Genomic DNA, 15,021 nt, shown 5'->3' with positions numbered 1-15,021 from the left:
GAGATATCTGCCCAGGCCCAATGTTGTGGTGGTGGTGGTTGTTTTAACTTTTGATACTTAAAATTTAAGAGAAGAGAAAATGGAGAAGGAAGAAAAAGAAAAATCTCATCATGGAAGTTATAGTGTGACATAGTGAGTCACACAGTAAACCCTTTAGCCCAAATATCTTTACTTGCAAGTGGTCATTGAAGGTCATTGGTCTGGTTTCTACTATGCTATCCATACCGGACCCTCACTGGGACTTCTCTTGGATATCCTGCTGTTGCCCTGTGTTGTGGAGATCCTGCAGCTTTGGGTCTGCAGGAACAGCTCCTTCACAAGCTGCCTAGATATAGATGGGTCATGTTGGGGTGGGCCTGTTCATAACCCTAGTTCTGGACCTGGGTGGTTGCAGGGTTGCCCTCTCCGCCAGCTCTGCTCCATCCTCACCACTAGGGTGAGCTCTCCAGCATTGTCGAGGCTAGTTCACCCTGCGCAGCAAGGAGCAAGGGGCTTGGCTAGTTCTCGTGTTTTCGAGCCCTCAGGGTTGGTTCACCCACACTACACCACCAGGGCCCGCTCCACTGTGTTTCCCAGGGAAGGTGCAGGGGCCCCTCTCCCAAGCACTGGAGCTGGTGAGGGGCAGGGGGAGCTCTTCTACTCTTGTGACCCTGGGGCCAGCTCTCCCAACTGCCACAGGTAGTAAGGCATCTCTCCTTCACCAGCACCACTGCACGACAGGCGAGGAGTAGTGGGGCCAGCTCTCCCTCCCTCCCACCCTCCCTCCTTCCCACCCATCCTCCCTCCTTGGGGGGGGGGGCAGCTCGCCTCCCCCCCCCCCCCCCCCGCACTTTCTCACTCTCCACCAAAGGTGTAGATTCCACAGTGCTGCCCCGGCAAGGTGCAGGGCCTGCTCTCGGCTCTCAGGCCCTCAGGACCAGTTTTCCCTTCCACCACAGGAAGTAAAGAGCATGGCTTCGGGGGAGGGGATTCTGTCCCTTGCCCACACCACCCTATGGCAGATAAGGGTCCGGCCAGACCTCCCACACTCCCGTTCTCAGGGTTGGTTCACTAATATTGTTTTAAAAGACAACTTTTACTGTTTCTTCTGCTTGTAACAATACTGTTGAATCGCTGTAAAAAGCCTTGGAAGAACTACAAATGGAATCTAGAGGTCCTCTGACTCACAGCTAAGTCTGAGGCTGCTGTAGCCTCCCTTTTCCTAGCACAAGAATTCCTGAGCCTGTGTGGTAGCATTAGCCATTAATCCAAGACTTGAGAGGCAGAGGCGGGGAACTCTGAATTCAAAGACAGCCTGCTCTACATAGTGAGACCCAGTGTTTTGTTTTTTTTGTTTTTGTTTTTGTTTTTTTTTTTTTTAATTGAGGAGCCCCACTGTCGCCTGTTGCAGAGATGGAATTTTAAACCCAAGCCAGCCGGAACTGAGTAGTTGCCCTTGCACCCTTGCAGGCCTCTCTGTGGTCCCATTGATTGCAGCCGTCTCTGGGCCGGAATCCTCTATGGTGGTTGGATGGCTGGAGCTCAGCTGCTGCTTCTTGGTGCTAAGGGTTGTGACATCTTGCTGTGCCCCTGGGGCTGCAGGTACCTGCAACCTTGGCTGGTTGACTGTGGCGGGACAGATGCCACATGTGGATAAGTCTTGGCTGGTTGACTGGCGGGACAGACGCCACACGTGGATAAGTGGTCCCATATTTACATCTCCTTCCTGAATCTGGCTATGGCTCTAGCCCCTCACTTCTCTTTCCTTCCACGATGAACCACTGCCCAACGTCACACCTGCAAACAAGTCTATGTGTTTTGGAACTCAAGTTCACTGAATTGAATTTATCCATAAATCTATCCATGGGATAAATTCCACAGGATATCCATAGGATAAATCTATCCATGGGATTAAACTCCATAGGATATCCATAGGATAAATTTATCCAAAGGAGGCCTCCTCACTCTCTTCCTATCACAAAAGAAAAATTATCTTTGTAAAAGAGCAAACATATTTAAAAGAAACCCAGAATCTAGCTGAAGAATGCACTAGTTTTTTTCTTCAATTTTCACCATCAACAAAGCCCTACTGTGTATAATTCTATAAACGGGTGTAAAAGATAAAGTCGGGGACGTTTTCTGATCTTAACAATCTCGGAGTGCAGAGTGGGTAAGGGAGACCTGGAGATGATTACTCTGTCCTTCAGGAACTCACTCCTGGAGTATTTTTGTCAAACTATGAAAGTAAGTTTTACTGACCTGCCTCCAACTAAGGTAGAAATGATGACATTTACTTTTTCTTCTGGATAACGGAGTTGTTTTTTGGCGGGATGCATATGCGATATTCCTCTGTTGCTCTATTTCTGTAGACACATCTCTGTTGTTAAGTCAAATATTTCATAAATAAAGCTGATTACATCAGAATAAAGTCCTTCAACAATAATCATAATATACCTCATAGACATATACAACCATTACAATGTTAGCTGCTCTGATTTCACCATTACGCATTGTCTGCATGAACTAGAATAGTCTTCTGTGTTCCATAAATATGTAACTATTAAAACACCAAACTTTTAGATCTAGCTTAGTAGTTAAAACATTTGCTCTTGTTGAAGATATGGGTTCAGCGCTGAGCATTCACACCGTGGCTAACAACTACCTCTTAACTCCAGTCTACGGAATCTGACTTGCTTTTCTGGCCTCTGAGGGTACAGGCATGTACATGCTGCACATACATACATACATACATACAGGCGAACACTCATACACATAACAAGACAAATCTAAAAATAGACGGTAAAGACTTGTATTTCAAGGCATTTAAAAATTTATATTGAAAAATCTGATAATTTGGTTGTTTAGCTATTCCACATAGAGAGAATATGCTAAAGACTGGTTCAATATTTTTTTTGAATCACATCTGTCAGAACATGAACAAATTCGAAATGCGCCACCCACGCACGGATAAAATAAGATACTGAGGTAGGGCCCATGGGAGAGAGATGGCTCAACAGGTGAAAGTGCCTGCCGACAAGCCCAACGACGTGGGTTCGATTCCTGGCCTCGCATGTCTTAGAAGAGAACTGACATCCACATATACGCCCCGGCACCCTTGTGCTTACACACATACACACCAAATACACAACACTTGTAACACAAACTAAAGCCTTATCCTGAAGTATTCATTTTATTAACAAACACAAACTTGAGATGTTTATAATAAAACACATCCGTATTGAGAAATTCTACAGCCTGGAGGCCATCTCTGTCCTGTTTGTCTTTCTGACATCTTCCCAGCCACATCTAATCTTCATTATCTTCCTCCTCAGGCAGGGCAAGGAGAGCACGACTTTACACAGCAGGACCACAGTTGGAAGGACAATCGCTATCATAAAAGTCGGAGGCGTGTACCATACAAACTGATTGATATCCACCCATTTATTCCAGGCAAAAATCAAAGCGTGCACTGTGCCCAGAAGAAGAGAGACAATTCCTAGCTTGCTCTGCAAAAGAAAAATACATCATGACCCTAAGTAAAGGTTGATTCAGTAACAGTCAATTCCACCCTATCCCCTTGGGACTTGTTCGGCTTCTTTCATTTATCTACAGCTATGTTCTCAACATGGTCCATCCACACCTTTCTATTCTTTTCATATGTTGTCCTCATCACATGACTTTTGGGTAACTGCTTTTGTTTCTAAGGTAAGTTGAAAAGTCACTATCTTTCTCTTAGGAAGTGGTCAACAGCTCTCTCTGTGCCTTCTCTGCCATTCTGCTTAAGACAGCTTTCTTAAGGTGTTTCTGCTTTATTGGGGCCGATGGGGCTCAAAACCAGGGCCTCGTGCGTGTTAGCTGAGCACTCTGTAAAGGGTCAAAATGCCGGATTCATTATGACATTTTGTTTATTGATTTTATATTAACTCTGCCTACCAGGCAATAGATAAAATTGGACACTGTCTCACAGCAGGGTCCTGATAGGAGCAACACCATATTTTGAACATGTTAGGTGTTCAATGAATACTGCTGATTGATTAAAGGATACTGTAAAAAAAATCAATCTGACCTCAGTGATCTTTATTAACTGATGTTATTCTAATTATGTAAATGAATAGAAAATGGACTTTATGTGGTGTGTGTGTGTGTACAGTTTTCCAATGAATCATTTTTTAATGCCAAGCAGAAGGTTTTAGTAAGGGAGGCTGGGAAAATAATTGTAGAGGTCTCCCTTCACATAGAAAAAAATCATCCTGATGTTTGTTACAAGGCCCGCCAATCTACCACTTTTTTTCTTTTTCTGATGCCCTATGCTGGAAAAAAAGAAGAGGAATAAAATCACTGGTTCACGTACATTAGAGAAGGTCTATTGATATCACAATTGTAAGTTCTAGAGGATGCTAGAAAAACTAGTAAGGAAAATCTGAGGCCAGTCAAAACACTTGTTCTTTATATGTATTTGAGACAGGGTCTCCCTATGTAGTTCCCATTAGTCTAGAGCTCACTATATAGATTAAGATGGCCTTGAACTCACAGAGATCTATACTTTTAAAACATTATATATTCTGATAGGATGGAAGAAACACCAGGAATCATTTCAGTGATTGGACAAAATAAAGAAGATATGAAGAACAACTTCAATTTGTTGAAACGCTTTGACATTAAACAGAGAGAAAGCTGTCCAGAGCTGTCCACTGATATACTTTTGAGACATTCTGGAAAGATTCTTCTAGATAACTATTATTGGAAATGATCATTAGCCTGACAAAATGAAAATATCTCAACTATTCAGCTGTAATCGTATCCCTCAATTAAACAGCTAGGTTTTTATTTTTGGTATATGAACCGTGTAGGTAAATTGGGAGTGTTACCAAGTCTCCGACTTCAGGTGAAGTTTCTAGGTTAGTAACTGGAAATGCTCTTGAATGTGTGCATTAACTTCCCTCAATAGGTATTATCTACTTACAGCCCCAGTTACCAGGGAGGACTTGCCAAGGTGCAATGCCCAGATTCAGATTAACACTGACAAGTACTGCTCAGTGCACACGTGACAGAAAAGCAATGTAAAAAAGTATTTCACGAGGAAGACAGAACTCCATGGCTACTGGCTGAACATGAAAATCAGAAAACACTCTTTTTGAGAGAATGTGCTACTGAGTCTAAGGCATGTGGGAATAAAAGAAACTTTGTGGCCTTATCCGAAGGCCGTGCTGTCTCCCGGAGATACATATGGACATGTGGAAGAGACGGGAGAACGCCTCACTGTAGGGAAATCTCCAGAACTACCTAACCATACAAGTTAATACTATGACTTGAGAACATTTCCCAGTTACTTATGACTGAATTAAGTTGAGCTCCTTGGCTCTCGCTGCATGGAGCCTTTTTAAGTGTGGGCCTCTACCTAGAAGCTGTGTGAGTTCATGACAGGATTCTGAATTCCAGAAATATTTCGGAAGTTCAAGTGAGTAAGCTAATTGAACTGTAACTTGGAAAAAGCATCTTTAAAAATGACATGACAGAACCGGGCGTGGTGGCTCATGCCTGTAAGTTCTAGGCTATCCTGGGTTATATAATACATTCCAGGCTAGCCTGGGTATAAGTGTGAGATTCTATCAAAAAAAAAATTAGGTATCAGAATACCTTCAGTCAATAAAATTTTACTCTAAATTACTTTAGAGGAAGATTTGTTTTTCTTCTAGGGAGCATAAAACTATGTGTCTTCAAAGGCATGCCTCAAGTCAAGGGATAGAAAAAATAATGTTTTTATTGGGGAGACTAGTAAACAGTTGATATTCCTCAAACATATTTATAGTTATTGAGTGGGAGCAGCAAGTTGTCTAAAATGTTTTAGATGTGAGAAACAATGTTTTTGTTTTAGTAATGGCTCTTATTTATGTCTCCAAAATGCATCCGATAATTTCAAGAAGCCATAGAAAAACTAAGAAAACATTATTAAATGGAAGAGTATGGGATCTTTACTACTGGAAAACACTATTTTTCTAGAATAAATCAATATATTTAATATTCTAAGAAGACTAGGGTCACCTTTACACATCACTTACCTGAATATAGTGAAATTCTCTCCATGTTAAAGCGTCACTCACAGACGGGATAGACGTCACAGCCAGGAGAGCCAGGATGGCCAGTCCCACAATCCCCAGGGACACGTAAATCTCCATTCTCCAAACATCATGCTCAATCCAGGCATCCTCTTTGTTTTGCTGAACCTAAGTAAAAGAGGAACACAGCCAGACCTGTTGATAAGTGGGCTTATCTGATGGCTAATCCTGACAGAGCCAGAGAGTGCGTGGGAACTCTGGGAATAAGCAGAGGGTAAAACAACCAGTCCTTACAAGGTCACACTGCCAGGAAGCCAAGAGTGAAATATGACCCTGTCTTTGCAAAGTATTTTTATGCTGAAATTGCTATTTATTTTCAATTAAAAAATACTCCTTGATATAAGATGACAGATGCTCTTGAAATCACAATAACAATTTTTAAAAATGAAGGATAATTTCTTAGAGTGTCAACAGGGGCCTGGGATACTACTGTTACTACAACAAGAGGGTGTTAATTCATTAGGTCATTTGAACCTTTCCGTTTGTTAACCTTGCAGGGTGACACCTCCTACCTGCTTGTACGCCCAGTTGAGCAGCTTGTATCTGTAGGAGCGCCTCATTGGGTAAGACAGGCTATAGAGTGCGTGCAGCACAGCGAAGAAGAAGCTGAGGAGCCCGAACTGCTTCCTTGCCAGCATCCACCTGTCTAGCCACGGGGGGAATTTCTTGTACTTGGTTCCATTGCGAAGTTGTACAACCGCAGCTATGACCCCTGGCAAATAGACCAGAGCCAGGAGTGTGATGGAGACCATCGGCAAGACTTTGTTGATGACCAGGATTGGGATCTTATAAAAATATTGTTCACGGGACGTTACTAAAGGGTAAATGATTTCCCTCAGAACAGTGTACAGGAAGGTCAGAGATGATACAATGGCAGCGATTTTAATTGGCAAGCGCCAGTTTGGGAAGAATTCCTGCGTGTGCTGAAGCTCAGAGGGGCAGTCAAATGCGTCGACGTGGACCGTGTGCGGCAAATGCGCCTGTCTTTTCAGCATGCTGGTCTCTCCTGTGTCCTGAGACTACAAAAGAAAGAAAGGGGACATCTTAATGGAAAAAGCAATGGATTTCTTTCACTCTAACTTCCTGCTCCACCATTGTGCTTCTCAGTGAATAGGGCACTCAGAGACTCGCTTGTGAATGCCACTCAGCTACGGTACAGTCTGGGTATGACTGACCAAAGTGCACCTCGAGACACCGGTGTACCTCCTTCTTTGTGTCAGAGACAGACTCTCTTGTAGCCCAGGCCGACCTTCTGCTCCCCACATAGCTGAACTCATCCGCCAGGTTCTGTGTGAGTGTTGCCACCAAACAACAAAAAAATACGTGCTGACACACTAAAGCTTAGACAGCCATGTCTCTTGAAGATTTGAAATAATGGCATAATCTTAAGAAGCCAAAATGAAAAATCGTTTTTTAAAAAAATTCCAAATTCTTCGGCAAAATCAGCAAACTTGTATATCATACTGGGCGTTCTGCAATGTTTCTGTTGGTTCCTGGGCACTTATGCAGAGCAGTGACAGGAAATTCAATAATTCCGATGCAAAGGATCAGGAGGGTCGTTACCAGTGGAGAAAAGCACGATTTGGGACTTCCGGACAAGTGCACATCCCTCTGTCCACCGCGTTTTTAGTAGTCAGTAATTCAAAGAAGGCGGGCTGAATCATTTGTCATTTCCACAAATGACACACAGAAATAAACTTACAAAATTCAAATTAAGACCATGGAGTATTTCATATCGTGTTCCTTCATGAACCACTGGCTTCCTACCTCTCGCTACAGTCTTCGTTTTCACAGCCCCACGTGTGCCGAGGAAGACACCTCTACTGTTTGTCCCGACCGGCACGGTTATCTCGCTCATTGCATTTCCTGCAGACCCCACAACTCCCGGTGTTTGAGAACGACCTCTCTAACCCATCTGGATTCTCCTCTGAGCCAGAATCCACAGTTCTACCCAGCGCCTTTCTGATTATCCCAGAAGGAAATAACCTCTGTAACTCCTGCGTGCTAACACGGCTCACCTGAATTAGCCGAGGACAATTTTCTGGCTAAGAGTGAAAATTAGGATACAGCAAGTAAGACAGCTTACTGGAAAATGAAAATGATTTGCCTTACGGGGTTATTTTTGTAGGATATATGCTTGTAATTCTTAATCTTTTCCCGCTTTGAATGATTAATAATCTATTATAATTGCATTTTACATATTTTAAAAACGTAAGTATTTGGAACTGAAAATTCCTAACACCTTTTCAAATGTTGTAGTAAGAAACATCTAACCCTTTAAATGATTCTTTGCACAAAATGATTTATCTGTTTAAACTCTGAGTCATCGTCCACATGGAGGTCTCTCCTGTGAGCTGCCACAGAGCCTATGAAAATGTTTACAAAACTACCAGTAAATGGGACATTGTAATTTTTGTTTTTAAACTTAGAACCAGAGGTGTTGGAAAGGACTTATAGGGCTCTGGAGATGATCTAGTCCAGTTCCTTCACTTTATACAGAAATACAAGACCTCAAATTTTCAGGGACCCAACGACAGCTATTCAGCTAAGCCCAGCTAACCAGTCAAGTCAGCTCAATCATACCACACTGCCCCGACTCAGGCCAGCTTCAGCCACAGGCACCCGAGCGCAGAGACCAGCAGACGAAAATGGAATGCACTTTCTCAACACTAGCAGGTTCAGAACACGCTTGAAGTGTGCATAGATTTTAATTATTAGCTATAATACTCATTATTTTACCGAGTAGGTGTCATCTTCCAGATTTCTCTCAGGGGGCTTCATTTTCCAAAGTTCTTCTTGCTTTGTAATATTTTTATCGATCTCCATGAATTGCTATAAAATAGTATGGCTTCAGCTACCTAGAAAAATAAAAAAGTCTATTCCATTTATGATAATTTTGTTTGATGGAATAATATAAAGTATTCACTTTAGAATAAAAGATGACAGACACAACTAATGTTCAAATAGTGAAAAGGCTGGACATTTAGAGAGCGGTGAAGCATTGATGCCAGCTATTTGTTCAATGGATGACCTATAGCTATAGGAAACATAGGAAACACAAAGGATTAGCTGTTACGTTTTACTTCAAGAAGACTTAACGCCAGACTCCCAGTTAGAAGAAAGCTCATTCCCCTTAAGGGAAGATGGAATCAGGCATGCAGTCTTCAGTTTTGACAATGATGTTATCAATGGAGGTTTGAGGTAGCTGATACAGGACGTCAGGAAGACATGTTTCTCAGGCTTCTGGGGTTGAAATCTGAGACAATAATTCACTTATTTGTAAGTTGAAATGTTCCCGAAGGCAGTGAACGGAAGAGACAAGATTATTAGGGTGAATCCCAACAGTTGCTTCAAGGTCCAAAAGATTGTATTGTCAGAGTGCCCTTTGAACAAGTCCTGTTGGTAAAACATGGCTGCTCATCTATTTCCAATGGGGTGCTGAGTTGCATTCAACTCCATGGAGAAGAAGCTAGTAAAAAAAAAATTCCCAAACAAAGAAAATTATTCCTTAAGGGCTTTCATGAAGACCAATCCAGGCTTGGTTCAGCCTTTTTTATCCAGGAGAAGCAGGATGTCATATTTATAGTGGCATTTCACTTGTATTTTAATAAATAAAGCTTGCCTGAAGATCTGAGAGTTAATCAGCCCCACTGGTCACCCTTACAGACCAGGCTGTGGTGACACACACCTTTAATCCCAGTAGCCACACTAGTTTGCCATAGAAACTAGGCAGTAGTGGTGCACGCCTTTAATCCCAGCCCTAGAGAGGATTATGAGATGTGAGGAGACAGCTCTCAGACACAGTCTCATTCTGAGTTTTCGTGGAGGTACGATCGCCATTTGGGACTGAGGTCAAGGTAAGACCCAGTGGCTGGCTGCTTTGTTTTACAGATCTTTAGGTTAACCACAGTTTCTGTCTGAGTTTTTATTAATCATGCTTCATATATTATCCATTATTCTGGGTGAGCTCTAACATTACTCCTAGGGGATTACACCTGCAATTTGTACTTTCTCAAATGCAAGAGGAAAACAAGGTAAACACACAACAGCTATGCTGCTGGAAATCATTCCGAACACTTTGGAAGTCTAGACCACCTGTAACACTTTACTAAGTGGAAAGCTATTTTCAGGAAAAGGTTGTAATACTCAGAATACTCTCCAAGTTTTAAAGGTCAAGACTTGACAAAGAAAAGAGGGGTCACCTTTCCCTAACACCAACACTTTATAATTAAGGCACTTTGGGAAGTATTTCCAGAATTACCTGTCTTGAAACATTCACGATGAGAATATAGGTTGGGCATCCCTCCTGCAAAAACCACAAAATTGCTCCAAAGTGCAAAACTGGAGTCTTGACGTGGTAACACAAATGGGAAATTCCACATATGACCTCATGGAAGGCCATGCACTGAATCCCAGGAAAATAGTAAATATATATGTCTTCGTACACTTTCTAGATAGGGTCTCACTGTACAATCCTACCTGACCTGGAGCTTGCTATATGGAGCAGGCCTCACACTCAGCAAACCACCTGTCTCTGCCTCCTGAGCGCCGGAACTAGAGGCACACGCCGCCACCTCAAGCAGTAAGTGCATTAGAGAACATCATCCTCAGGCCAAACACAGACATACAAAGCCTGAATGAGTGTCCTGTTCAGCCTTGCATTGTATCCTCAAGATACCTTATTGTGCTTATGTGACTATTAGACTTGCGGTTGCAGGAAGATGACCCAGGCTTAATTCCTGTGATGACACCGAGTAGCTAGGATGGAGCCAAGTCTAGTGGGCACATTAAATCCTCTTCTGATATCCTCTCCAGGAGGCAGAGAATGCAGAGATACTCTTAACATTTTGTTAAGTTATGGTGTGGGAGAATTGTCTGTATTCTGTCAATCATGTTTTAAATAAATGCTGATTGGCCAGGCAGGAAGTATAGGTGGGAAAGTCAAACAGGAAGTAGAAATGATGCAAGGAGAACAGGAGAATTCTGGGAAGGAGGAAGCTGATTCCTCCCACTCCTGCCCAGACCACCGAAGCAGCAGGATGTGATCTGCCCCCATTGAAAACAGATACTGAGCCACATGGCTAACATAGATCAGAAAAATGGGTTAATCAAGATGTGAGAGTTAGCCAGTGAGAGGCTAGAGCTAATGGGCCAATCAGCTTATAATTTATGGAGACCTATGTGTGATTTTCTTTGGGGCTAAACAGTTGTGGGGTACCGGGTGGGACAAAACTCCAACAACAAACAGGACCCTTCATGTTACAAAGTTAGGGTTGTATAAAACTACCATGCTACCCTCTGTGTAAGCTGGAAGACTTCTTCATTTGAACACAAGAACGCCAACACAGAAAAACCAAGTAAGAAATAAAGAAGGACAAGTCCTGGTGACTGGTGGCAATAGTTTAAGTATTTAATAGTTTAAAGTACCTGAGACCAAATCTTGGATTTCTCAAATACATCTTAATACTCCCCCCTTCCTTTTTTTTTTTGGTTTGTTTGTTTGAGTCGGGTGTTGACCATTGTTATTTGAAATTTTCTGGGTAAAGTATATGGTGATTCAAGAAGCACTTAGAAGGCCAAGCCCAAACAGACACTAAAGAGGAAAAAGAATGAGACGTCATGCCTTCCCTGGAGGGACTTACAGTCTTCCAGGAACATTATTTCATGCCATTTGGTAAGTTTAATCCATATTATAAAGAGTAGTTTGGGAGAGGTGTCTAGAACTAGAGGAGCATGCATGTGATAAAGCATAAGAAATGACTGACCAAGGTTAGAGCGTATTTTAACTCCAGCGGTTCAGTATGGTAAAGTATGGATAAATCTATAATTGCTCACTGTTAATTCACGAAACGCACTGTGAACAATGACGTCAGATGCGGAAAATACAAAGTTAAATGAGAAGGCCTCAAGAAGCTTTTAGTTTAGGGTAGGCAAACACTCCAGCAAGAACTGTGTGGTAATGCGGTGTCTCTTAAAGGACAAAGGTTTATAGACGGATGGTGGCTCGGGAAAGGGAGCAGAGGAAATGGACGAGAACTCCTTCTATACCCAGTCCTGTACCATGCAGTGAGATGCCAGTGCTTGCTGACAGAGAACCACTCCATGGAGATTCTGGGTAGAAAGCCAGCGTGGCCCCTGGAGGTGCCCAGCCACTTGTTTGCACGGTACGGTACCATGCTGAGGAGCAAGGCCAAGGAAAAAACGCCCATGTCAGTAAGGGTGATTGCTGACTGCGTGCCCAGAAACCAGGAAAACAAAATACCAGTTAAATAAAACATGCTGGTTTCCATTAGACAGCAGGTCAACACATAATTGAAGTTCTGCAGGAGGAAAGGTTATGTTGGACAGCCCAGCGATCTCAGCAGGAAACAGCGCAGAGGGAGGTGTTAAGCACTCCAGGATTTGACCCAGTACCCACCAACTCTTCCCCATTAAGAAGCGAAGCACAGATTCTGACATGATTTCTGTTTTGCTGAACTAGGATGGCAAATTTGCTGTTCCTGCTAAATATTGACACAGCCCAACTGACTCATGTTTATGGCCAGGGGTTTAGAATCCGAGAAACCCAATGACTGGAGCACACTGTGGGTTGCAGTGTGTCCTATCTTGGGGACTTTTAAACGCGTTTTGGCTTTGCCACAGTCCACTATTAGGAGACGGGGGTATTCTTCACAGTGTTGATTCTTAAAGCCTTGCTCTGGACATGAATGCAAAATGAATTCCCTTGGTTAAATACTGAGATATGGACACATCCCTACCCTAACCGAACAGTGAGACCAAATGAGAAGGGTACTTAAATTATATGTCTAACAAATGCCAGTCAGTTGATTTCATCAGAGTAAATTATTAAAAGCCTTGGCTGACAATTTTGCAGAAAAATCCGAATCCCACCCTGGTCCCGAAAGACCGGTGTTCCAAGGATTTAGGATGAAAAAATTCCATTAACTAGGAAACCAGAAACCCAAACAAACAGCACAAGGTACCAGCCATTCATTAAGCGATGCAAGCCCGAGGAGACTTTGCCAAGTTGGCAAACTTACTATCTGAACCCAACCTGACTGCAAACTTGACCGCTATCCTAATCCCAAGCCCTAGCGCCAGGGCCTCGGAGTCCAGCTCCCCGCTGGGGCTGCCGAGGGAGGGCGGCTCAGAGCTGCGCTGCCCCTAGCACCCTGCCGGCTCGCGGGGACCTCCCACCCCCATGCACCCCCTTCCCTCCCCCAGGCCCGCAAAAGTTTCTCAGGGCCCGTGGAGACGAGGGGCAAGTGCCCTGCAAACCACACGAGGACTCACCCGCTCCTCCGTGGGACCCGACGGCGAGCCGCTGCTGGGACTCCCAGCCCACGCGGAGCCTGATTCCCGCAGCTCGCAGCCTGCGTCTCAGACCCCGCCTCTCGGCCGCCGTCGCACAGCGCCCCCTGCCGGCCGCCGGCGTCCGCTCACCCGGGGTCGCTAAGGCGGCGGTGGGTGGCGCCCCCGCAGGGGCGTGGGCTTGGCCTTTGCCTGACCCTTCTCAGGCTCCCACCGGTGGGCGAGTCCTTCTCTGCAGCACTCCTGGGCTGCACAGGGCGAAACCGTCACCGGAGGGCTCGCTGAAAACCGGGATGAGGTCTGGACGGAACCTGGAGTTGTGGATTTCTCCTGTTCCTGCGTGAGACTGCAGGGAACCCAGGTCTCCATCTGCAGGGCAGCGCTCTCGCTGAAGCTTCTCGGAGAACTAGCTGTTAGTACAGCCAGAGAAGGAGTCTGAGTTTGTGAGTGGCTTTCACCTCCTCATCCCATCCTCAACTCAATCGAGTATTACGAACCAACAGGAAAGTTACCGTCAGTATTCGAAAGTTTCAGAAAGAGAACATGTCAGCGGGATCTACTCCTCGGAAGTGGAAGTCGACTCAGTAATTACTGAGTTCTCAATTGCAACATCTCGGGAATTTCGTGCACAGCGTTTTCAGAACTAGTCTGGTTAGGAAACGTAAAGCAAAACAAACTCCCAGCCATTTCCCGCGTGATCACCCTTTATCCGCGGGGCGCCAAACACTGCATGTTTTGTTTTATTATTTTATTTCCATTGAGACAGGGTCTCGCTATGAACTCTGGCTGGCCTGGAACTCACTATGTACAGCATCCTTCATTCATTCATCCATACTAGGTCTGTGGAAGAATGTTCCATGTGGCCATTCGAGTATAACTAGATGTGTGTGTATGGGGGGAGGGCACACAAAGCAAAAGGTGAAAGGCGTTTGAAATAAACCAGTAACGCGTGAGTTCTGCAGCTTGAACTCAGTATTCAGAAAGTAACTTTACCGACTGAGTCTCCGCCCTGTGGATTAGTTATAATGTGCCCCTGGGTCACAAACCTCCCATCTTACAGAGATTCCCCCTGCCTCTGCCTCCTGAGTGCGGGGATTTAAAGGTCTGGTCCACCACGCCTCACTATACTGCACATTTTAATGTTCTTTATACACTTTTTCGGAGTCACTGACTCAAAAAAAAAAAAAAAAAATCTGTAAAAAGAGGCCGTTGACGATTAAATTATCCTGGGCTGACACCTTGTGGTACAACTAGGCACGTGCAGCTTTTATTTCTAACGAAGGTAGAAATCATTTAAACCACCTGTAGAGAAAGGGTTGGTTAGTGGATTAAGACCCAGAATCAAAGAGAAAAGGCTTTGTTTGATTCCTAGCATCCCCGGTGTCGCTCCACCTTCCTCTCTGGCTGCCAAAAGCTTCAGAAAAAAGTTGCATAAAGCACAGGCTAAATAAATAAGGTCACATAAATAAGTCTGTATACCCAAGTTGCAGCAACACACCTTTACTACATGTATGTATGTGTGTACTTATTGTAGGCATGTGGATGAATGTTACCGTATACATGTGGGGCTCAGAGGATAACTAGATGTTTGTGTGTGGGGGGGTGGCACAAGAAG

The 15,021-nt window shown here is 44.0% G+C and overlaps 1 protein-coding gene across 1 annotated transcript; it reads right to left on the bottom strand.

Annotated features, from left to right (window-relative positions):
• Positions 1-3,166: 3,166 nt before the first annotated feature.
• Steap1 (STEAP family member 1) lies at positions 3,167-13,646 on the bottom strand. Its single transcript, XM_075956015.1, has 5 exons — positions 13,389-13,646; positions 8,835-8,953; positions 6,608-7,114; positions 6,039-6,203; positions 3,167-3,485 (listed from the first exon to the last, which is right to left on the bottom strand). Exons 2-5 carry the CDS (start codon positions 8,919-8,921, stop codon positions 3,228-3,230), a joined length of 1,017 nt encoding a protein of 338 aa, XP_075812130.1. The 5' UTR covers positions 8,922-8,953; positions 13,389-13,646; the 3' UTR covers positions 3,167-3,227.
• Positions 13,647-15,021: the final 1,375 nt, after the last annotated feature.

The sequence above is a fragment of the Microtus pennsylvanicus genome, chromosome 22 (genome assembly GCF_037038515.1).
Source record: "Microtus pennsylvanicus isolate mMicPen1 chromosome 22, mMicPen1.hap1, whole genome shotgun sequence".
In the NCBI taxonomy this organism is placed as follows: Eukaryota; Metazoa; Chordata; class Mammalia; order Rodentia; family Cricetidae; genus Microtus; species Microtus pennsylvanicus.
The sequence above is the reverse complement of the archived record's forward strand: the minus strand, read 5'-3'. Positions and strand labels throughout refer to the sequence as shown.